The sequence below is a fragment of the Podarcis filfolensis genome (genome assembly GCF_964270895.1).
Source record: "Podarcis filfolensis genome assembly, chromosome: 3".
Lineage (NCBI taxonomy): Eukaryota > Metazoa > Chordata > Lepidosauria > Squamata > Lacertidae > Podarcis > Podarcis filfolensis.
Genome location: NC_139606.1, coordinates 43166020 through 43191618, shown reverse-complemented (window position 1 = coordinate 43191618; position 25599 = coordinate 43166020). Strand labels below are relative to the sequence as shown.

The window sequence follows — 25599 nt, the reverse complement described above, 5'->3', positions numbered from 1 at the left end:
AGGGGGAACTCACCTGTTTCGTTTCTTCTTGTTATGCGCCCAATTATGTGTATCTCTTCAAAGGCGTGTCTCTTTAAATTCTAGGATTAAATTATTATCCCCAGCTTGTTATGGCCTTATTGGATTTAGTGGGACCATTATTAGGCTTTTGGGACCTGCGGGGTAGAGACAGACTTATTTATTTGCTTCTTATTATACTGATGGCCCAACTTTCCTCCAAGGAACTCAAGGTTGCATTCATGCTTCTTCTCTTCCCCTATTGGATTCTCGCAACAACCCTGTGAGGTCTCAGCTGAGAGACAGTGACTAGCCCTGGGTTACCCAGTCAACTTCATGACTGAGTGGCGATTTGGACCCTGGTCTTTGAGGCCCTAAGCCACTAATAGCCTTTCACCTTACTTCACATTCTTGAAAAAAAGATGTGGAAGTGAACAGCCTGGGGTGGAGGGGATACTCTGGAAGCTTTTTAGGTTTCTTGTGAACAGTCCTGCATAGCACCTGCAAGACTAACCAATTTCGGCTGCAATCTTGTACCTGCTCATCAGGCCCTTGATATGCAGAGGGATTTATTTCTGTGTAGACAGGGCTTTTTTCTGCTGGAACTTGCCAGGTAGGTGCCATTGGCATTCTAAGAGAACAAGCGAGGCATTCATGGTGAGTGTTGGCACCTCTTTTTCTAGAAAAATAGCACTGCATGTGGAAATGTTAATCAATGTACAGTTATCATGTCCTAAAACTCTCTCCTACCAGTATAAAGTTTGGTCACATGGTTGGGGCCAAGAGGGAGAGGGGGGTCGAAGAGGAGGGCTAAGGGCCCCCCAAAACCTGGAGCCAGTCCCGACAGGAAGCTCCATTGCACAGGTGAAAGTTTTTGCACGAAGAGGCTGACTGCGTTGGATATGACCACATATACAGCATGCCTGTCTGTATAGTTATAATTTTTGAAAGAAATTATAAGGTATTCTCTCTCATAGGCACAGCTGTGCTTTAGAAGTGGGTTCATTCCCATCCCCTATGGCATGTCAGCCAATGTTTACAGGGAGAGGCACCAGATCACATTCAGGCTAGGCTAGTTTGAGCAAGAACGAGGAGTGGGTCTGTGTACTAGGCCCTCTGTTGTAAATAACGGCTGCTATTCTGAAGTGTCAGTGTGCCTGGGAGGGGGGATTGGGCTATTCATTTATTAGAAGTGGCAGCAATACAACTTTTGAACGGGGCTCTTTATTTTGCATGTGTTGTCTTAAAATAAGAGAGCGGTGTGGGGGGAAGAGGCCTGTGTAATTAAATGTATTTCAGACTCATAGTATAGAAACTCATATGCTCATGGTACAGAGAGGTAGAAAACAGCAGTACAGATTTACAAGCTAAGGAGCAATTAAGTTAAAAAGACAAGCAAAACAAAGCCCTTTTTTATGAGCAAAAAACCTCCAAACGAAGCTAATAAATAAATAAACTCAAACAGGTTTCCAGTTTCAGATATCCCCTCCCTCCCCCACAGCTCATATTTAAGGCCAATAAGTCACATGGTAGCTGTCCCTAATCATTTTTAAGAGTGTTCCCAGCATCTAATGAGTTTTTTAAAGGCAAGTTTAAAATCTTCATTAAAACTAGTGTACAAGAGAGGATTGATAAGAGAATTCACATAACCCAGCCACGTCAGAAAGTGAGCCACTTCCGCCGATACGGTGCTAAGCTGAAGGCCCACAGCGAGCTCCTTGATAAAAAATGGCAGCCAAGACAAAATGAAGGCGCCTAAAATGAGGCCCAGGATGCGTGCAGCCTTTCGCTCCCTCACACTGGAAATCTGTTGACGGTCTCCAACCAAATCCAGGTCGTTGTCAAAGGGGGAGGTCCTCACCGAAGCATGCATCCTATCAAATTCCGTGGTCGGGTCTGATGTGGAGAAGTCTGAGACACAGAAGGTCTGCGTGAGCTTGCAACTCGCAAATGAGTTTTGGCTGTCGGTGCTCCTGCTGCTGAGGTGCCGGCTCGACCCTCGTTTTTGGTAAAGGCTCTTTGCCGCGTGGTAGATTCTGTAATAGAGAATCAATATGAGGGTCAAAGGGATATAAAAGGCCCCAAACGTAGAGTAAATGGTGTAGATGACGTGGTTGTGTTGAATCTGACACTCGCTGGAATTGGTGTCGGCGCTGTGGTTTCTCCAAAACAAAGGAGGCATGGAGATGCACGTGGATATTGTCCACACTGTGCCAATCATAACTCCAGCTCTCTTGGCCGTCCTCTTCCTGGCGTACTCAATCGCATTTGTAATCGCCCAGTATCGATCCAGCGCGATGACGCAAAGGTGAAGGATCGAGCACGTGCAACAGGTCATGTCTATGCTCAGCCATATCTCGCACAGGAAGTATCCCAAAGTCCACCTTTCCATCACGATGTATGTGATACTCAAGGGCATGACCAAAACGGCGACAAGCAGGTCCGTAACAGCCAGTGAGCAGATCAAGTAGTTGGCAGGCTGGTGCAGCTTCTTCGTCAGGCAGATTGCTGAAATGACGGAAGAGTTCAGCAGCATTGTCAAGGTTGTAATTATGGACAGAGACACGGTAATAAGCATGTTTTCGGTGATAGTTTTGGATCGGACAGCCACATCGGCTTCTGGTGTGAAGTTGGTGTGATTCATCTTTTCAGACCAATACAAACTGTTCGGTGCCTCCTAGGTCCTGGCAGTGCCAAGCTTTAAAGTTCCTCCATTCTGGAAGATCATTAAGGATACTTCGGAGTTGGAATACGAAATCCTAATGTCACATTTTCCCTCAGATCCAGTTTGCTTTCCCCTCCAGTTTGCTGCTTGCTCCTGGAAGATAAAAGGATGTTTCTTAATAGCAGATCTTCCAAATTTATTGGTTTATTTATAAAGTATTAAAGACGGCTTTTCTTTATTTGTTTTAAAGAATACCCAAAGCGGCAAAAAAAGATTCTTTTTTTTAAAAAATGCAATATTTGAAACAAGATACAAATTGAACACCCAGACTAAATTATGAAACAACCAAAGACCTCCTTAGCGACCCACTGCAGAAGGCTTTGTGGAATAGAAAGGATTGCTTAGGCACCTACAATTAAGGAGTGATGTAAACAGGTGGAATTCTGTAAGTAGCACATTTCACAACCGGGGTGCCACAACAGAAAAGGCACTGCTTCACGCACCTGCAGAACAAACTTCACATGATGACAAACCCTTAATAGGGATTCCAAAAATAATAAAATAAAATAAAATGGGAAGCTTCTCCTAAGAACTTTAGGTTGTGTTAGAGATTTCTGTAAGTAAGTTCTGTCTCAGATAAATCTGATGTTTAATACATTCATAGCAGAGTCAAATCTGAACTTTATTCTTCACGGCTACACAAAATTTGTGGTAATACAAGCAAATTAATCGACTTACTTCAAGTGGTATCTTCAAGAGGTAAAATGTTTCAGAAAAGCCATACTTAAGCTAATGCATGCTAGCTTTTCATAACATATTTTCACATTTAGGTGTCAATCTTTTGAACAGTCTAAAAATACAGACTTTATAATAAGATGCTGTCGAGCAAAGGTTTAATGATTTTTCACCTCAAAAATAAAATTTTGTGTACACAGCCCATTCCTGTTTTCAGAGCTTATGCGGTGTGCTCTAATTATTGTGAATGTGCCATGTATCCCACTGAGTAAGTCTTTGCAACACACACAGCCATACGTACTTTTTTTGCCTGCGACTTTGCTGCTTTCCTTGTTGGATGCAGACCACTGCTGTGAGAGTTCACTAACAAGCACTAAAGCTTTAATCGTGTTTTTAGAACTATTCTTTCACTCACTATTAGTCTTTGTACATGACTTTGGATGATCATTTGTAACAAGATGTTTAGACTTTCAGCTTCTTTATAGCTTGAGATATAGGAACTTGTTGGGCTGCAAGAGAAATGAAAGGCCAGCTTGTGGAGAGTCTCATTTATGTTAGAAAGGTCTTCCTGATGTTAAGTCAGGATTTCCTTTCTTGTAATTTGAAGCCGTTGGTTCGGACCCTACTCTTCAGAGCAGGAGAAAAAAAGCCTGTGTCATCTTCCATTTGACAGCCATTTAGAGATTTGAATATGGCTATATTATTATATTAATAACAACATGCTTCCTGTGAAGGAAATAATTATATCAGGCTTTGCACAACTGTGTGCTTAGGGGGTGGAGGTACAAAGACAGGCAGCTCCTGAAGGCCAAAAAGCACAATAAGGCCAGGGCGCATCACCTGACTTGCTCTGGCCTATAGCTGCTAGGAGATTTCATTGATGGTCAGGCAGACCTGCAGTGCCTTCCTTTGGCCTGAGTTAGATATCGGTGGTGCATGGACTGAATTTCCACCTGACAACTCCTAGACTCTGGGGTCAGGGCACACCCAAGTCCTGATACATGGCAATATTTCTATAGGTTGTGGATTCAGATATTCCCCCAAAGAAAGGTTCCATGCAACAAGCATTCAAAGCAAAATGGAGGCAAACCACAAGAACTCCCCAAGGAGCATCCTGTTAAAAAAACAGAAGCCTCCGAGATTCATTGAAGTTCAGCACATTTGGAATGGTTCTGCTTTTTCCCCAGGGAAGCACTGTCTTTAGGAAACATCACATTTTATAAATAAAAGGGATAAATTGCCTTTGACCAAGTGTGGGAATGTTTGAAATGTGCAGAGGGTCAGACCTTAAATCAGAGAGTTGCTTGTAGTCTACCCACACGCAAACCAGGAAGCACTGAATTTTGTTCATTATAAGGAGTCAAACACAAAATGGAACATGTAGTGTACTTTAATTAATAGTTCTTCCCAAAGAAAAGCAATACGCCTTTCTTCCCTGCAAATGTTCTAGAACCCTACTATTTTGTATTTTACAACAGTATATTGGAATTTACACTTCCAAGGGGTTAGTTCCCGTCCTAAGGAACATATTCTGGTCACATGGTGCCATATTTCACAGGAAGATCAGCAGGTAGAACCAGCTTCACTGCTTAATTTTCTGTGACTCACCAGTGATAGGCTGCAGGAATCTTTTTAAAAAGATGGGACCTCAGTCTTCCAAATTAGTCATTAATTGTGTTTTTTCTCTGAATCTATACACTGATAGAATGGGATCGTGCCTCTGAACAGGTGCAGAGTGCTTTTCGTCTACATATGAGTTGTTAGAACAACACTTATATATCTGGGGTCATAGGAAAAGGCTTCCAGCTCAGAGGGCATAGATTCCCAGCACTGAATATTTTACACATTGAGCACTACTGAGATCTGGAAAAGGAAAACAAGGTTGCCTGATGGTCACACATCATTCCTCTGTGTGTTTTATGTAATTGATATAGGTGAACCATTGCAGCTGGTAGGCTAATATGGATCTTGTATAGACAACTGAATATATTACTTACGTGCCCACTTTTCTAAGCATTGCTTTAAACATGTAATTCTGGATTTTTAGGAGGAAAGCAAGTATCACATGAGGTATGCAGCTGCGCTTTTAAGTTCAGGGTCTTTTTAAAACACAAAATGACAGTGCGGGGGCCTAATTCAGACAGGGAGTCTAGTGTGGGTGGCCAGATGGGGTTTAATCATTTGTACCCTGCTATGATCCCAATCTGGATTGCATTCCCACACCTGCAATCTGCATTGGGGGGGAAATCTCATTTACTTGAATGCCACCCCACATTAGGAACTCCTAGTCTGGACCGGGTCCCCACAGTGGCAATGTTTTTTTTTTAAAAAAGCATGCATTTGAAGGCACAGCTAACATAATGTTTAGTTACTCTTTGTAAACCAATTTGAGGTCTTTTTTTTTTACAGTTTTGTGAAATAAATAAAAAGAGGTACGGGTCTTCTCTTGTGTTCTTCAAATTGGACTTTCCTGCATTGCTCCCCTACAGATGATGTTGAACTACAACTCCCATCACCCCGACCATTGACCACAATGGGCTGGGGTTGATGGGAGTTGTAGTCCCAAAACCTGAAGGCCACCAGATTGCGGATGGCTGGTTCAGATATTGATTTGGGTTGCTCTCCATGGTCCTGAACTACTTGATATTGTAACAAACTCCTTTTTAATGTGGATTTTCTCAAGTTCTTTAATTGGCTATGGGTTCTGCTAAGTAGCTCCTTGTGTGCTTCCAGAATGGGACTTCTACCCTTCTTCTTCCCCTGTGCAGCCCCTACATCTGTTCTGGGGGTTCCACCAAACCTCTAGAGCAGATTTGAGGATCACATGAGGCATGCATGTGGAGAGGACAGGCAGAAGTTCTGTTGTGCGAACAGAAGTCTTTTCACTTACACTTATTACTTAGGTGAATACCATCTATGTTTCTCAGATCTGACCTACATTTCCTAAACAAATTTCCCATGCTCTGTCTCCCACACTATTTAAATCTCACGATTAAAAATCTTGCTGCTGTCTGTTCTTCTAAAATACAGGGTGACCCATATTTTGAATAAAACCAAAGAACTGAATGAGAAGTATGCAGTAAATAAGGCAAAAAATAAAGGAATTGGAACCAACTTCTGCCTTGACACTTGAAGCTATTGAAAACAGTAGTGTTATAATTATTTAAATACTCAGATCTAGAGCTCTATGAGTTCTATTGCACACAAACACACAGAGTTCTCATTCATAGAAAACCTTCCATACTTATTTCTGAAATATTCAGCTTTGAGGGAAATAATGCTAGCAGAATTAACCAGGAGCTAATCATACCAAATTAGTTCAAGGTCCCCAGGCACACACTGTTTTTCATTAGTCAATATTTACATCTAGGTTTTGACTTTTCTGTTAAAAGGGGTCTTCTGGCTTCTGCTTTCTAGATGTATTGATTTTATTTACAACACGTTATTCTGCCTTTCAAAAAAGAAGCAAGTCAAGACAGCTTGATTCATGAACTGAATCCTTGCTTGTTGCATCAGAATGTGAAATTATGTGGCAAAAATTAGCATGAGCAGCCCAAAAGCTGAGGAGGAGGTGGTGGTGGGAGGCAGGATAGACAGTATTAGCAGCTGTGGAATGTACATGCAGAGATTCCGCACTTTGTATTGTATGCACTACCAAATCAATGCCTGGCACTGTCATGTATGACATCACTGATCAGCTGACTGAGGGTTAGGTGGGGGTCTTCTTCCTATCTCCCTTCCCAGCAGGAACTCAGCTTTCACAAAGTGCTGTAAGATGTGCGGCAGGAAACCATTAAAAACATTCACTGTGGTTATGCTTCCTAGCAGCTTAAATGACTCTTAAAAATAGACATACTGATATACAAAGACATTCATCAACAGTTATGAGCTATGATTGCTAAATGGAATGTCCACATTCAAACCTCTGTGTAGTAAGTGCTGAGGCAAATGACTGGGTAGTGGCAGCAGCCATAATTTTTATGCCCTCTTTGTGAGCTCTCAGGAGGACCATACCTCAGTGATAAAGCAAATGCATTGCATAGAGAAGGTTCTTCCAGTTAAAACGATCATGAAATAGGCGATGGGAAGTATTAAGTAGCGGGTTGACAAAGCAGACGACACAGAGATTTCTCCAAGTGGTTCTTTATAGTAAGCTGGAACTGAACTGAACTGAACTGCTTTTATATGCAGCCGGCTATCAACATTGTAACAACAATACCCCAGGGTTTCCCGCCTAAATTAACTGACGTGGACCTGAGTGAAAACTATATACACAATACCCCTGGTGGCCAGGGTGAGAACTTCAATACATAACAGGAAGGACCTCTGCTTGAGACTGTAGAGAGCACTGACAATCGGTGTTGACCAGGCTTGGGAACCTTTTGAGACCCAAGGACTGCATTACTCAGGCAGAAAGCTGTCAGAGACTATGTTCCAGTAGTGGGGAGGCCCAGATCCACACTGTCACATGCCCTAAACACCCACACCCACACCCACACCCCCCTGTTTCCCATGGAACTAGATGCATACATTTAATTCTTAGTCATTCCACTGAAGCGTCCCCTTCCATTTTCTGCACTGACTGTTTCCCCGCCAAAAAAACTTGTTAAAAAAGCAAAAAAACCCTCTCCAACAGCCTTTATTTGTCCTGACTGTGCAAAAGGTAGACAGAACTCGGTAATCAAACCAGAGAGGGCAAATAATGACAAAGCTCAGCTGAACTGTAGGCTCTGCCTTACACAACCTCAAATTTCAGATTGCAGTTGCACCCCCAAAACTGTATGCACACATTTAAATAACAAACAAAAAAGCATGGATGACTTTTTGCATATTTGCAAGGAAAGCAAGTTTACTTCTCAGCTGAGATATTTTCAACTCTGCTTTCACAATATTGCAGCATGTCTTCCTACAGAGGCAATTTTGAAACCTTGAGGATGGTTGTTTTTAAAAAAATATATATTAATGCATTAATGTAACCCACTTTGGGAAGGCTATACTCCTTAGAAATTTTGGGAAAGAATAAATATATACCTAAAAGCTATTTGCCCAAGAATAAGCCCTATGGAATTTGGGACTTACTTCCGAGTGAACATGCCTAGGATCGTGCTATTAATCACCATCAAACTGAATGGGGCAATGGCCTTTCTTTGGATTTGATTTAGACTCTAAATGGCTTGAGATTAAGCTAGGGGATGGGATCTCTGTATGCCCAGAATCTATTTTGAATGCCTTGGAAGATGTGAACCAATAGGAACCCCCCTCTGAAATTTCACAGAGGACATCTTTGGACCACCCCAGAATATCTACAGCCAACCTCTTCCACCAAACATTGTTTCAGCATTGGCAATTCTCTCTTCAGAAATTAATGACTGTACTCAGAGAAATGGCACGGATGGGCAGTACAGCATAAAACTAAGACAAGCAGAAACTGTAGCCTCAAACTGAGTTCAAATAGCAGGCCTGAAGCAGCGAGATTGGGGTGGGGGGATAAAGAGTTTATACATTTCTTCTTCCACTTTCTCTTGTTACAGCAAATTTCAGTGCAAGAGCGCTCACAGCCAGCACAGATCAATGAGGAGGCTTGTCGGTAAGATGGCACAATCTGTACAGACACTTTTCCTAGAAGTGCTTAATTTTTTGAAAAGCACAGCAACCTTTAGCCACAACCACCTCTAGCAAGTTAAACATTATGAATCATCCTTTTAATATGGTGCAAACAAGCAAATAAATCACGGGCATGGTCTTTACAGCCGAAAGCAACTTGCTGCAATAATAAGTCCTTCTGGAAACAGTTAATCTTCCAAGCTGCAGGGTCCACTTTGTCAACCATACAGTTCCCAAATATCAGCTTACCTGAGCCTTCACTTCGGAGGCTGAGCTAAAAGTTGTGTGTGTGTTAGTTAAAATGAAGGAAGTGAAGAAGAAAGATTAACTGTGTCCACAATGGCTTAAATGGCCATTAAAGGGGGAGTCTTTAGAGACTGGCTAGGTGAGGAGGACTGGGAATTGTATTAACTTGTTAATTTATGCCTATCAAACCCAGAGATGTACATTTCCCAGTGCTGCTCCACCCATGCCTACTCAGAAGCAAGTTCCATGGAAATTAATGGGATTTACTGCCAGGTAAGTGGGTTCAGATTTTTAGCCTATGGTCCATTAAATGAGAATTAAGCACCATTGAGACAAGTGGGGCACAATGTGCTTAACATGGGCAGAATATTGCCTTTGTTGTTGTTTTTAATGCTTGTTTGTGCATTTTTGAGCATACGTGTGAAATCTATGCAATAGGGCTGATGCAAAAATTTAGGTACGTCCAACAGTCATAACATGTTGTCAGAGAGATAAGTGTGAAATAGGTAACACTCTTCCCAACCCAACACCTCTTGGTGCAGTTTTCTTTTGGGGGGAGGGGGGAGGAAAAGGAAACAAAGAATCCAGGCCCCAGTCTGCTTCTGTTATAAAATTTTTATAACTACCCTGTTCAAAGATCAGAAGCTTGTTTTCTTTCAGTAAAAAGAAAGAGAACTGGATAAGCTGGGACTATGGCTGTGCACACACCTGAGTGTTGATGCACAAATGGGTTACACAGATCCCATTTTTCCATGTGTGCTTTCATGCACGTCCATCCACACATAAACACTGAACTCTGTCTCAATCTTTTTCAATCCATGCTGATAGGAGGCATGTGAGAGGATGTATCTGTACTGTGTACTGTTGTCCCCATCCCTAAATTAGAACTCCTTAACCCACCTCGATTCCCAGAAACCTAAGGTCCATCGCAGGCATACATTTGTTTATCTGTGTGCGCAGCTATTTACTTTTTAAAAAATGTTTGACACACAAGTCTTCTGCTCCAAGTTGTGGGGGGGGGGGACAGGTTAAAAATGTGTGTGTCCTGCTCAGCCTGGCCAGTAGCCCAACCTTCCTGAGTACTGGAACTTCTGAGATCTACCGTGTGCGCGCGCATGTGTGCCCACAACTACTGTCCTGAATCCAATAATCTTCCTCGATATGCCACATCACTTCAGCCCTCTTCTGTATATTATCAGCCCCCTCTTTTTTTAGTCGAAATTTTCTTAGACATGCTAAATGTCATCTCCAAGAATGCAGAAACTGAGCAAGTCCCTTTTCGCAGCCAGTCAAAGAAGGCCAAAGAGTAGGTTGTTTGTAGGACAGTGACTCTGTGCCCCAAGGAAAAGCAAGTTGTCTTATTAGTGCTGGATACATGCTGCACATGGGGCTTGTGGGGGCTAGTGAATCACATCTCTCAAGGAACTGTGAAATGTCACAGGAACGTGCGCTTTGAAACTAAACCTCACACTCTGGCCTTAAAATAAGACTCAAGTTCTCTCAATGACCAAGTTCCCAAGGACCCCCCCCCCCAATTTTGCCTAGCAAACCATTCTGCATTCACGGGTCAAAAATATCAGGTGGCCTTACATCAGTCTTATCGCTACACCTTGTCTCATTTGCTCTATTGAGGCAGGATCTGCTATAGTTGATGGAAGGACCTTACCTCAGCCCGGTATGTATGGGCACCCAACATGTGAAAGAAAAGCGAATTCCATGCTACGAATGAATTGGAAATAAAATTGCTAATATCTAAATGCTGTTGTACAAATCGATGACGCAACCACACTTGGAATATTGTGTACCGTTCTGGTCCCCTCACCTCAAAAATATATATAGTATAGAGCTGGAAAAGGTTCAGTAAAGGGCAATGGGATGGAGCAACTCCTCTATGAGGAAAAGTTACATTTTCTTACATATATATCATAATGTTTGGGTCAACCAGGAATTTTGGTAAGGCGGGTGGGTTTGGAAAACTATACCTCAACTAGCTTTGGGTAGTTGGAAAAAGTGATCTTAGTGTTTGTGAGGACAGAGAGTACAGTTTAATGTGAAATTTAAGTTTTGTGTTTTTTAAAAAGCTATTTGCAGGATTACGGACAGTAAGAATTCAAAGTAGTCCAATGTATAATGCAATCCTCTACCCATCTACCTAGATGTTAAGCCTCATTAAGTACAATGGGACATAGAAATAGATGGATCTCTCAGCTTCCCATTCTTAAATTCAGTTTTCCACGTTACTTTGAAAATTTGCAGGCATTTTAGTGTGAATTTCCTGTAATAAACAAATTTTTTCATGCAGTTTTGACGTACATATTTTTGCAACCAATTTCCGCTAATATAATGCATTTTTGTGTTTTATACTAATGAATATATTCATTTTAATGCAGATTTCCCCTTAATACATGCATCTCTGTCAACACTGGCTGGAGGACTGCATTGAAAAATTCAGAGAAGTGTGAACTTCAAATGATGGCTTTATTTTGGTACTCAAATTGTTTAATAAAGCGTGAATTACCTGTAAGTAGGTTCACCTTTAAATGTGAACTGAATTCCTTCTCTATCTCTACTGTCACATTAGTCCTAGGTGAGTATAGTACTGCAGCCTAAAGATGTTTTATAAAATGGATTCTTGTTCGTTTCCTGGCAGTGGACAATTATTTCCTCAATGAATATAAAAATTTGAATGTGCTGCCTTCCTGCATTGCATTGTTTCCTTACCTTCATTAAACTTCTTTTTAAAATCTTTAGAAAGGGCTTTCACTAGGGATGCTATAACAAGACCATCTTTGTATTAGCTGACTGAAAGACAGAAGAAAAGGCAGGCTCTTCAGCATGGTGTGTGTTTTGCCTCTCTAGTGCCTCAGAGGCCTTCTGCAATTCAGCCAAGTGTGGAAAGCTATTCATAGCAGGACTCCCCTGATTTGCAGACCAGACTTTCAACTATTAAGCCTGTTTTCTTTCATTGTCAGCAAAATACACATTCTCAAGGATTGCACAATAAGTATGAAAAATGGAGAACCAACCTTGTATGACCCTCTGGGCCAGCTGTTGTTGAACTCCAACTCCCAACAGCCCCAGATAGCATGCCAATGGTCAAGCATGATGGGAGTTGAACAACATCTGGAGGGCATCCTGAGTTAACACATGTATGCCAGATGTTTCCCCTGAGAAATCACCATCTCAAGTCACTGCTGCTTTCAACAATTGGTGAGCCCTCCTTACCCCTGACTGACTCTTTCAGACCCATACTATCTGCTCTGGCCTTGATGGTATCAACTAGACCAGGCTTCCTCAACCTCGGCCCTCCAGATGTTTTGAGACTACAATTCCCATCATCCCTGACAACTGGTCCTGCTAGCTAGGGGTCATGGGAGTTGTAGGCCAAAAACATCGGGAGGGCCGAGGTGGAGGAAGCCTGAACTAGACCCCAACTAACACAAGTGACAAGAAACCAACAGATTCCAAACAGGCCTTAGAAGGCTGAGGCCCCACTCTGTAAGGTCAATAAGCTCTGGCTATGTTGAAGCCACCTCCAGGAAATGTCAGGTCACCAGGGTATTTCTCAGGGACTCCCAGGGCCTGTTTCTGATCTGTGAGCAGCCTGTTCCCATTCCAGCTGGTTATTATAAGAACCTTATAACCCTAACAATTTGGAGCCCGAGTTTGTTCTTCCCTCCTTTGGCTCCATGCTAGACATGGATTCTAGCCCTCAGTAATAGCCCCTGAATTTCAACTAATATTAAGGAGATACGCAGTTGGGAAGACTTCTTTCAGTGAAATATAGAAAAATTATCAATTGCATGAGTTAAAGTAATTAGTTCTCCTGAGAATGAAAACTTCACCTTTGTGTCACAGCGTATCCACAACATATTGTGTAATCAAGCTCTTAAAAAAAAAAAAGCAATGCCAGAACAAGAGAAATGCTTAAAGGCAGCTAAGGCTAACATTGTGAATGGTGGAATTGTTCAGACGGTGAATGGATGAACAAATGAATATCTCTTCTTCCTTGAATGAAAAGTTCTTGCCCCTGAGACCTTCTTTTTAACACCAGTGCTCGCCTCAGTTATATACTTCTTCAATAATATTGCTGCCTTGAAAAAGGTTACATTAATGCCATCATTTCCTCATAGTGATGTGACAAAGTAAAGAAAATTGTCTTGTTGCCTTGAGGCTTTTTGTATTTCAGGTTGTCAGACTCTGGATGATGTTTCACACAGATTTCAGCAGCTGGAGATTCCTAATAATAAGCTCAAGTTACTAAATGTCAGCCCCTTTCTCTCTGCGTGTGATTTAGCAAGGAGAAGAAGGGGAAGAAACATTCCACAGGAGGAAAGTATCGTGACAGCTGACACTTAAATCTTCTGTTTAGACAGTCAAATTGAAGCGTGCTGAGTGGCCTTCAGTGTTGAATTTTCAGCAAAATGGTAGCCGGTGTGGACTATAATTTCCATCACTGTAGGCTATAATTCCCGTTATCCTTGACCAATTGCCATGCTGGATGGAGTTGTAATCCAACAACATCTGGAGATCATTGTACTGGCTACACCTGGGTAGCCAAAAGAAAATGATTTGGATGAGAATTGCCCCCAGTTATTTTGTGTGGAACCATGGCTGAGGGGGGGAAATAATTTCCACACTGTAGACATTAATAACGTGAAGCTTTGGGGGACTGGATGAGAAATGCGGGAGGGAAGGAATAAAAGATGGTTCTCCATGTTCCTGTTTTTAATGCTTTAAATAAATAAATAAACTGAATCACTAAACCAAAGTACCAGGGCAGAGCAATCTGAACTCCTGATCCATCACGCTGCAGTGGGTTTGGATGGGGTGGTTCTGCCAGACTCCACCATCAGGGCACACTGCTGGTGGCATTGAAGTCCCACCAGTGACAAGCACCTCATTGCACCTGCCCAAATGGGAGGCAGGTGGTGGTTGCATCCAGTGAGGTTCCCCCTTACAGCAACCAGTGGGAAACCCAGAAATGGGATGTTGAGTGTGTGTGTGTCAGGAAGGCAGTGTAACACTGTCATCCAATGGATCTGATCTGGGCTTCTTTGCTGCACCAACCTGAGAGCCCGCACAATGAATGGATATTTTCCTCTGCCTCCCTCAACGTCTGCCCTGAGTGGCACGAACACTGGGGCTGTGGAAGTGAGACCCCATCAACTCCAGCCGCTGCCAGCCAGGGATTTGATTTTGGTAGACCAGAAGAAGACCCTCTGTCTCCAAGCAAAATCTAATGGTCAAAACACCTTGGGTATTCCACTGCTTTCAAACACCAGCTTATAGCATAGGAAAGGGAAAGGAAACATAAGAGAGTAACGATAGTAAAGCAGCAAGCAGCAAGAGAGAAAGGGTTAGTTGAAGTAAAGAGGTAAAGGGGTTAAAAAGCATATTTCAATGGTTCTGAATTCTTTGCATAGCTAGAAGGGCTTGAGCCCTGACACTTATATCAAGGGATGCATGTAACATAGCACTAAGTCAGTGAGCCTGCTCATTGATCCGAAGGCTTTTCACAAACTAGGACATTCATGAGATATGATTGCCATAATTCCTTTGACTTGGCTACCTTCCATTTTCTCTAGGATTCAAATTCCAAAGTAGGATCTGGCCACACTGCCAACATGGTTGGATCCTAGCAGTCTGTATATATATATCTGTTTCATTTCCTTTGTGAGTCGGCGTCTGTCACTAAACAATCAAAGCTTCCTCTGCCTTCACCCCTTATATCCTGCTAGTTAATTGTGGTACCACCTCTTACACCTTAGGGAACCACTCTGAAGAAATGTCCCCATTTTCTGCCAAAGTAGCCTGCAGAGGTGGTAATTGGTATCCCTCCCACAGCCATTACAATAATTAGCAGGCAGAGCAGAAATCTCAAATTAGCAAAGTTTATCTAAACAGCTTCTTGTAAGCCTTTTGTCTTGCACCTTTTATGAGGACTTGCCAGTAATCCACTGGCTCATGTCTTCAGGGCAGTGGACACCACAGGAGCCAACTCCTAGGGGCTGAGGTCCCTTTGGGCCCTCCAATATAATATTTGAGGGGGCTACCCTCTCCCCAAATTGATGGGCATTGCCATTCAAATGGCGTGCATGTACCGCATCATGTGATTGGTTATGTGGTGCGGGGCTTTCCTGCATCCCCCCAATATTTTATTCAAATCTGCATTTCTGGTGGGCACTATTTGCCAAATGCGAACAATATCTGTATGAAAGGTTGGGGCTATCAGGTAGCTCACTCCTCTCTGTTTCTGATGCCTAAAGGATGCTTGTAGCTAGAGCTGCTCCTGGGAACATCATTGATGTTATCTTGGACTCATTAAAATTGTGGAACAAAGACTACTAAAATGGCTATGATATACAAGCCTGTTGGACCTTGCACTTAGGTAGCTACTTTATACAGTGGTACCTCGGCTTAAGTACTTAATTCGTTCCGGAGGTCCGTTCTTTACCTGAAACTGTTCTTAACCTGAAGCACCACTTTAGTTAATAGGGCCTCCTGCTGCCACTGCACTGCCGGAGCACGATTTCTGTTCTCATCCTGAAGCAAAGTTCTTAACCCGGGGTACTATTTCTGGGTTAACGGAGTCTGTAACCTGAAGCGTATGTAACCTGAAGCATATGTAACCCGAGGTACCACTGTACCAAGTAAGACCAACAATTCAACTACTTCAGTGCTGTCTAAACTGATTGGCAACAGTTCTCCAGGTATGAGACACAAAATCTCTCCCAGCCCTACCTGGAGATCTTGGCCCTTCTTATATAGTAGTGCAAGGGAATCTTCAGTCTCTGAGCCTAATTTGATCTACCTGCCTTTCCCATTTGGCCTGTGAGGCTGTTCTGGACAAGCCAGGCTCACCTGCCCCACACCTGAAGTCAGGTGTGGAGCAGGTAAAGATGTGGGCAGACCAAAAGAGGGTTTGCAGGCGCTGCCAATCAAGCAAGGAAGAAAGTCTACAACTCCCTTGCTTCAACAGTTCCATGGGCCACCAGTCTGTTTCTGGACACAATTCAAAGTGCTGGTTATGACCTATAAAGCTCTACTTAGCTTATGTCTGAGCTCTCTGAAAGATCATATTCCCTCATATGAACTGCCCAGATTCTGAAATCTTCAGAGGAGGTCCTTCTCTTGGTTCCACCACCCTCACAGGCATGCTTCATAGGGATGTGGGAGAGGGCCTTTTCAGTGGCTGCCCCCAGACTTCAGAACTCCCTCCCTAGAGAAGCTAGAATGGTCCCCCCAAATCTGGGACCGTCACTGGAAAATAGGGACACTAGGAGGATCTGTAGTGCCTAGGTTGACAACATCCTGGTGATTCCACCCCCCACCCACCAAATGAGCCATTTTCCATCCAAGAAAACAAAATTGGATTTAATTATTATAAAACCTTCACTGTCATGCTATTAAGATACAACTGTTGTCATGTTGATTTATAATCTCTTGAAAGCCTTCAGGTTGCCAAGGCAATAGTAGCTCACATTCCCACTGAAGTTCAGTGTTCTCCTACGAGTGATGATGCCTTTTGTGTCACAGGAGTTCAGTGAAGATCTAATGATTTCAGATGAATGGACCCCCCCCCCAACTCTTTACATAGAATCATAGAATTGGAAGGGATCCAAGGTTCATCTAGTCCAACCCTCCTGCAATGCAGGAATCTCAGCTAAAGCATCCATGACAGACATGTGGATCTCTTGCTTAATCAGTCAATTAATGTGTCCATTTCAAAGAAAAAGCAGCCGCAAACCACCCTTCATGCTGCAGAATAGTAATAGGTCCTGTAGGAAGGTGACCTTGCTCTTCTCTGGTCCTCCAGCCTTAGAATAACCTTGCATCGCTCAAGAAACCACCTCCATGGTTGCTTCTGCCAGTTCTGTGAGCTCACCATGTCTTGGGCTTATTCTTGTTTTACCAAGCAGGTTTAGAGAATTAGTTTGAAACAGGGCTTATTGATACCTCGGTTTGCCCCCACTGCTTTCCCCTGGGGAAACCAGATTTTTAGCACTGAATCGGATCAAACAACAATTGGGTTTTACACAGATTGCCAATTTATCGCTAAAGAGCAGGTTTTCCAGGGGAAAGAGGTGGGACAAAGGCAAAACTGCTTGGACCTGTGCATGGAGAGTGCAGAACAAGCAGGAAACTGCTCAGATCTGTACTTTCTAGGCATGGGACAAGTGTGGACATGCCCCTGGCAGTCATTTAATCTGTATTTTATGGCTTCATGATATTTTAATTACATTTTTGTACATAGCCTTTTTTAAATAAAATGACTCAGTGGTTTATAATTATTCATTTAAACAAACTAATTAATATTTGTTGTGCCACTGCTGTTAACAAAGGCTACATTTAATGACTTAAGTATTAAAACCACCAACTAATACAACAGTTACTTTTGTAAACTGCCCCAAGTCGAGATTTCACTTTTGAATACTCAAAAGTGGGACAAAAGTATTACAATAGTATTGAATAATAGTATTGAAGTATTATAAAAGTATTGAATAATCCGAGTAAAGATGCTAGAATCGTGAGCCATACCAACTTATGGTCAAATAGTATGTGTCAAATAGAAAACATGAGACGACCAACCTAAACTGGGGTCGCAGCAAGGGGGAAAGTTAAAGTCACCTGTCCTGTATAATACAAGATGTCCTTATTTCAATGTAGAATGCTACATCATTTACAGAAACAGTTTTGTCCTGTATTTAAGGTATTCTCTCTCTCCATCTTCCTCCCTCCCTCTCCCCCGCCCTCTCTCTGCTAAATTACCGTATTTTTCGCTCTATAAGACGCACCAGACCACAAGACGCACCTAGTTTTTGGAGGAGGAAAACAAGCAAAAAAATATTCTGAATCCCAGAAGCCAGAACAGCAAGAGGGATCGCTGCGCAGCGAAAGCAGCGATCCCTCTCGCTGTTCTGGCTTCTGGGATAGCTGCGCAGCCTGCATTCGCTCCATAAGATGCACACACATTTCCCCTTACTTTTTAGGAGGGAAAAAGTGAGTCTTATAGAGCAAAAAATATGGTAGGCATCCTCTCCAAATGCATGTGTTTGAAAAGGTGTGTGAAAGGTCATGCATTTAAGATCTGGATAACCAAGCATGGACAGATTTACAAATTCATGTATATGCATGTGCATGCGTGACAAATTCTAGAGGGGCCATTCTGTTCGGCTGCAATAGATTGTAATGGATTGCTTTGAAGTTACTTCAGCACCAGATGAAAAAAAATCGCCTCCCAACAGCCCCCGCACTGTCTTGTACAGAACAATGGTGGCAACGCTATCAGGGACCAAATCCAGTTTGCGTTCCTACGCTTGCAGCTTACTTTAAAAAAAATAAAATTGTGCTAGCTGCATGGCTAGCTTGGCAATTACTTATTTGGTTTGTGTGCAGAACTGAGACTTCTTGGACCTTATTTCCTGAACTAAAAGACCCCCCCTTCATATATATAGTTATCCTTTACACTGTTTCAGTGTATATTGAACCACCGGACCCTCCAAGTGTCCCTATTTTCCAGGGACAATCCCGGATTTACAGAAGCCGTCCCAGTTTCTGATTTGACCCTGGAATGGAATGTCCTGCTTTTCCTTAGGACATCCCTATTTTCATCAGAGAAATGTTGGAGGGTATGGAAGATATAGAATATTAAGATGCAGCAAGAGCATTTCGGATTTTCCTCGGTGCTTAGTATTCTGCTCTTTGTCTATGAAAAACTGTAGTTGTTTTCCAAGGAGCTGTTTTGTAAGTGCTTACATTATTTTTTCGAGGACAAAAGAAACCTCTACGAAGCTAATGCAACACTCAATGTGAAAGGTAGAAGACTTTGAGAAATGAATAGGCACAAAACAACTACATCTGTAACATGTGGGATGGTGAAAGTAGTACTTGGAAGTGCCTGCAAGAAGAATTTACCACTGGGGAACTTTTAAAATGGCAGGATAATTCCACATGCTCATTGAGACGAATGCAGAATATCTTATGATGCTGAAGAAATCATATTTACTGAGACTAAACTGATGGGCTTTACTTGATGAAAATTGTTGTTGTTGTTTAGTCGTTTAGTCGTGTCCGACTCTTCGTGACCCCATGGACCAGAGCACGCCAGGCACTCCTGTCTTCCACTGCCTCCCACAGTTTGGTCAAACTCATGCTGGTAGCTTCGAGAACACTGTCCAACCATCTCATGCTCTGTCGTCCCCTTCTTCTTCTGCCCTCAATCTTTCCCAACATCAGGGTCTTTTCCAGGGAGTCTTCTCTTCTCATGAGGTGGCCAAAGTACTGGAGTCTCAGCTTCACGATCTGTCCTTCCAGTGAGCACTCAGGGCTGATTTCCTTAAGAATGGATAGGTTTGATCTTCTTGCAGTCCATGGGACTCTCAAGAGTCTCCTCCAGCACCATCATTCAAAAGCATCCATTCTTCGGCGATCTGCCTTCTTTATGGTCCAGCCCTCACTTCCGTACATCACTACTGGGAAAACCATGGCTTTAACTATACGGGCCTTACTTGACGAAAATAGGTCGTTTTAAAAGTGGGGGGAATCACACCTCAGGTTCTCCTCTAGTTTAAGAGCTATAAGTTTACTTTGCCTTGACATCTTCAGGGAGCGCTGAACGCATATTACGAAGCTCCCCCACCCCAGGAAAATGAAACAGATGGAAATGCATGCAGCTTACTCTGGGAGTTATTACACCGTGTGGATGAAAGAAGAGCGAGGTATGTAGCTGCCAGTGATAAAATGATTTTTAAAAGCGCCGCTGCTGCTGCTGGTAAATAAATTAGAACCCATTGCACAGCTGATGGTTTAAAAATATCTTCATAGTCTCCAGCAGAGAGGCTTCTTATGATATTTTATGTTTAGAAGACATTTATATTTTTTAAAAAAAACTTTGTGTCTGCTCACTAATTCTGCAGCTGCCATCATTGGCATAATTTTTACCCAGAGTCTCTTATTTATATGTCATGCCTCTGCCTATACAGACTGCAGGACACTGAAGATTAACATGTGGCAGAAGGTTTTATAGACTAGAAGTCTTTGTGATCAGAAATAGGAAATGTTACCTTTAGCTGGCACTCATGCACGCACACACACACATCTCTCTCTCTCTCTCTCTATATATATATTAACTCTTACAGAGTAACAGCACAGTCCTAAACATGTCTACTCATAAGTAAGTCCCACTGTGCTCAGTAGGGGCCTGCACCCAGGTAATTGAGATTAGGATTGCAGCCTTAGTTATGTAGCATCAGCAGACTAGGCAAGATTCTGGCGTCTCCACTAATTAAGGTGAAGTTTGGGCTGAAAAGAGTGGCTTCTTCCTCCACCCCATGCAGCTCTGCAGTGCAATGAATGGAACTAGCATCTGCAAAACACTAGAACCACCTTCTCAGCATCCATAACCTTAAAGCTGAATGCCTGCCTGCTGCCTCGCTTGGCTAAGGCTGGAACCCTGCCAACACCCACACTGCAGAAGTGCTCCTTGGAGAAGCTGAGGAGTGTCTGAATGTTCTTGATGACAGCTTAGTCCCTAGTGGTGACGACAGTCAGACTTTCATGTTCTGTACATGGGAAACCAAACTACCAGCATCTGTTGGCCAGGAATGGTGGGCTAGCATGCCCTTAAGAAATACTGCACATTCACAGGGGACGGTTTCTAGGTAGTGACCTGGCAGCCTTTTTGTGGTATGATACAGGAACATTTCCAAATGCATGCTTCATACTGACAAAGTTAGAAATCAACCTAAATTCAATGATATGCTTCACTTTGCCAACCTGTAAGAAATCCTGAATGCTACCTTGCTCAATCCTTGGCATAGAAGCAGGAGCATCTTGGCCCCGAACCAGTTGTTGCCACCTGCAATAATGAGTGGAACTATAAGGGGAGCTGTATCTTAATCTTCTTCAGAAAAGACACCTCTTGACAGAGCCTGCATGAACATCTGAATATAGATCTACATCTATCTGCACATTTCAATCTGCAGCAGTTACACATGTTGCTGGAATAAGGTGAATTCACATAAGCAAGTGTGGTTAGAGTATCACACAAGGGCTTGGGGTGCTCTTGGGGAAGTCCCTCCCCTTCAGTCATGAAGCTCACTAACTGACCACTGGGCCAGTCATTCTTTCGAAGACCAGCCAACCTTGCAGGGTTGTTGTGAAGAAGACAGTACACACACTTATTTGGGCTTCTTGGAGCAAAGTGGGGTATCAACAGAAACATATATAAAATAGATACATTCCCAGTGATTTATCAGAGGTTTGTGTAGGGATTTTCTGAACCCTGGTATCCCACGTCCTAGCTGTTAACCACTACACCACATTGGTTCTCCCAAAGGAACATAGGACACTGCCCTACACATGGGTCTATCCCGCTCAGTACTGTTTTCACTGACTGACAGCAACTTTCCAGGATTTCAGAATGGAGCACTCCCAGTTCTACTTCGGCTTGAACCCGGGACCTTCTGCACACAATGAGATGCTTTACCACTTAACTAGGGAAAATCTGATATCCACACCTCACAATCCCGAGGCATTTCCTTAGATTCCAGTGGGACTTCCTGCAGGTACAGTTTGCCTTCCTAGTTAGATGGACCGCTGCACAATAGGACGAGGGAGGCGCTATACGCAAACAGTGATGCTGATTGATTTGTACACAAAGCAAGTCATGTCCAAGGAGATATTTGAAAGAACAACAGAAGTTGGGAAGAGACCAGTGCTGGTGCTTCAATGTAATCTATAAACTGCCCCCCTCCTCCATCAATAGGTGAAAGAAACTTTGAAGAAGTCCCACTGGCTCCTCCACAGTGGCCTAATTCTCTTCTGGCAATATCTAAAGGAGGTGACGGATGCTCCACTCTTGACTAGGCATTTTGTAGCATTGCTGGCTGAAATTGACAAGATATTGCTTTTGATTGCTTCCTGGCCCAGTGACTCAGCTGTGAGAACACAGAGGAGCCTATCCCCCACCCCCACCCCCTCCCCCGATTTGTATTATGTTCAGTTTCCTTTTGGCCGGAAAGATAATAAATCCCCGTCTACATTGAATGACGTTTCCCTGTTACATACAGCGAACACAATCCTCAATCACAGAATTTAACGACAACAACAACCATGACAGTGAAGTGGTACATTTAGGTCATCTTAAACTCTGGACTTAAAGGTCTTTGAACCCTCCTGCCCAATCCTCTTTCCAAAGTAATTATGCATAACTACACTGACTTCAAAACTGTGGTACAGTAATATGCCAGCCCTGCTGGGTTTGGAGGTTTTCTTGCTCATTTCACTGCATGGGAGCCCAAGTCCTTCCTTTAATGGCCACACTAACTCAGTGAATCATGGAGCTGGAAGAGACCTTGGGAGGCCATCCAGCTCAACCCCAGGGCTCATCTGCAATGCAGGATGCAGCCGCCCGCAGCATCTCTGAGAGCTAGTTTTCTAGCCCCTCTTTAAATACCTTTGGGAGGAAGGACGGGATAGCAATTTAACATAAATAAACAAATACAATACTGAAGGGGTTCCTACCACCTTCCAACGCAGCCTGGCCCATGGTCAAACCACTTAGGAAGCTTCCCCTATTGCTGAGAGCCAAAATTCGGCTGCCCTGCCTGCCTGCTTCTGCAGAACCGTTTTCTCCACTTCCACGGGCTCTTCCCCTTTCCTGCTTTAGAAAGGTCGCTTTTCTGAATTGCAGCCACCAGCTGCGGAGCCTGTGGCCCGGCAGAGGATGGTGGACTGGCCAATGGTCAGGAATGATGGGAACTGGAGCCCAGCAACATGTGGAGTCCAGCAACACAGGTTCCCCCAGCCCTCATGCACACATGAGAGCCAAGGGCCAAATAAAAATAAAAATATCTGCACATGCTCCAAGTCAGAGGAAGCAACGGATCCTGGAGGACGGGAAACCTCGGCCAAAGTCAGAAATCCCTCGATTGGGTCGGGAACTTGTATGACAGGATGAGGCACACGTTCTGGACAGCCAGTGTGTATGGGGTCCAAATCACTTCGCCCCCCCCCCCATCGTTGAACACTATATTGCAGAAAGAAGAGGGACTGGGATTGGATTTGAACCGCGAGCCGGTGGGGGGTGGGGACGGCTGCTTAGCTCATAGCTCCCGCAACCCGATCCTATGCATGCTTCCTCCCCCCCCCCATTTGCTTGCTTGGGACGGACTCCGGGTGAGAGCGCCTTGAGGACTAGCGCCTTTGAGGACCCCTCCCCAAATCGCCTCCTCCCCTCGCCCTCGGCTTATGCCACTCACCTTGGGAAGTCCGCCTTTGGCACTCTGGGCACTCCGGGTGGCGACGGGACCCAGGATCCAGAGCGCAGCTGGAAAGTCACCTCCTCCTCGCCATCGCCCTCTCTCACATCCCCATGGGCCGCCGCCTCCCAGACCCGTCCAGGGCGCGGAGCCCGCCTCCGCCTGTTGCGGGCAGCCTTTCGAAATCCGCTTTGGATGGGGAGAAGAGAGACAGGGAGAGAGGGGCGCTGCGAGGCGAGAGTGAAAACCTGGCGCGGGATCAGCCGACGGAGAAGGAACGGGAGGCGGAGTAAGAAGTAGCCGGCGAGGCAGGTGCGGGGTCGCAGGAGGAGGACAGAGAAGACGCTCCTCGCTCCGCGGATTCCTCCGCCTTGGGCTGTTTTATATGGCCAGGGAAAACTCTGCCCCGGAAAGTCTGGGCCAGTTGCAGCCGGCGGGCGCTAGGGGGCAGCACTTTCCACCGAATGCCGCCGCAGACAGAAAGACTGGACGGTATGGCTCATTTCATCTGGGGGGTATAATTGGAGACCCCCTCCAGAAGACCTCGTAAGCGGAGTGGAGCTCACCTTGCACTGAAGTCCACGGCAGCGCTTCCTGCGGTGTCAACTGATCAGTTCCTCCTGTGCCGTGAACTGCCTTGGATTTGAACGAAGGGGGATGCGGAGGAGGCCCCTCCTATGCCACGTGTTGATCGGGTCTGTCCTCTGCTAGAAGTTAGAACACATTCAAATTGCATAAATATTTACTACTTTACGGTTAGTTCCCTCCTTCCCCTGCAAAAGCAGGTTTGGCAACTGTGCGTTACTCTACGTCTTTAAAGGAAATTAGATGTTCGTTCTCTCTCTCTCTCTCTCTCTCTCTCTCTCTCTCTCTCTCTCTCTCTCTCTCTCTGCATCTCTCTGCATTCCCTATGCCTATAAATTGACCGGGGGGGGGGGGAGCTGCATTGCCTATCATGTGCGCTTGATTTAAAAACTGCTCTCTTCCATTTGCTGCCTCACCTTATCAACATTCACAGGTGATGGATTCCAGGCTAGACAACATTTATAGCAGCCTGGAACACTCACAGTGCCGTGCTGGATGCAAATAGTCCCCTTGCAAATTTGGATCCTTATGCTTTTTCATTATTGTCTCAATGGCGAACTCCAGTTCCAAAATGCAAAATCATTTTGAACCCATAGCCTCCAAAACAATCCTGCAGAGTTATTATCCTTGGAGCAAGAATACTAACAAAAGCAAAGGTACAGAACATGTGACATCTACCCAATAATGACCATAAATTACTCAGTTCCATGCCAAAATGCCAGAGGTACAGAATGCAGATTCTATTATGCCCTAACAATCTGGCTCCAATCACATGGAGGTAGTGAATAATAATAATAATAATAATAATAATAAAAATGCCCAGGCATTTCACTCATTTTTATTAATAAACTTCAGTTAGATGTTTGGCCCCGTGTTCCTTAAGGGAAGATTTTCAGATCCGTGTTGTTATACAGAGTCTAGTGTATCAGATAACAGAATTATATAATGGAAACTTATAGCACAGAGTCAGAAAAATGGAGAGCATTGCTCAGTGTCAGAGTACACGCTTTGCACAACAGTTCTCTCAGAATCAATTTCTGGCTTCAATATTTGAAGAGCAGCTGCCAGTCAGTGTAGACAGCATTGAGCTGGATGTAACTTAAAATGCAGTGGTTGTGTGTGTGTGTGTGTGTGTGTGTGTGTGAAATAACCATACTGTGTTTTGAGCCACTAATGTGTACATAGTTTAAGCCATAGTTTGTCAGTTTTTAACTATGGTTTAATCCGCGATGTGGGTTAAACCACAGAGCCTAGGGCTTGCCGATCAGAAGGTCGGCGGTTCGAATCCCCGCGACGGGGTGAGCTCCCATTGCTCGGTCCCTGCTCCTGCCAACCTAGCAGTTCGAAAGCACGTCAAAGTGCAAGTAGATAAATAGGTACCGCTCCGGCGGGAAGGTAAACAGTGTTTCCATGCACTGCTCTGGTTCGCCAGAAGCAGCTTAGTCATGCTGGCCACATGACCCGGAAGCTGTACATCAGCTCCCTCGGCCAATAAAGCAAGAT

At 43.9% G+C, this 25599-nt stretch overlaps 1 protein-coding gene across 2 annotated transcripts; it reads right to left on the bottom strand.

The window, feature by feature from the left end:
- Window positions 1–602: 602 nt before the first annotated feature.
- HTR1E (5-hydroxytryptamine receptor 1E) lies at window positions 603–24120 on the bottom strand. 2 transcript variants are annotated; one of them, XM_083605759.1, is made up of 2 exons: window positions 23512–24120; window positions 603–2815 (listed from the first exon to the last, which is right to left on the bottom strand). In XM_083605759.1, the coding sequence occupies exon 2, from the start codon at window positions 2639–2641 to the stop codon at window positions 1547–1549; it is 1095 nt and encodes a 364-aa protein (XP_083461885.1). In that variant the 5' UTR covers window positions 2642–2815; window positions 23512–24120; the 3' UTR covers window positions 603–1546. The 2 variants fall into 2 exon arrangements, with proteins under 2 accessions (XP_083461885.1, XP_083461886.1); XM_083605760.1 differs by lacking the exon at window positions 23512–24120 and adding an exon at window positions 22778–22881.
- Window positions 24121–25599: the final 1479 nt, after the last annotated feature.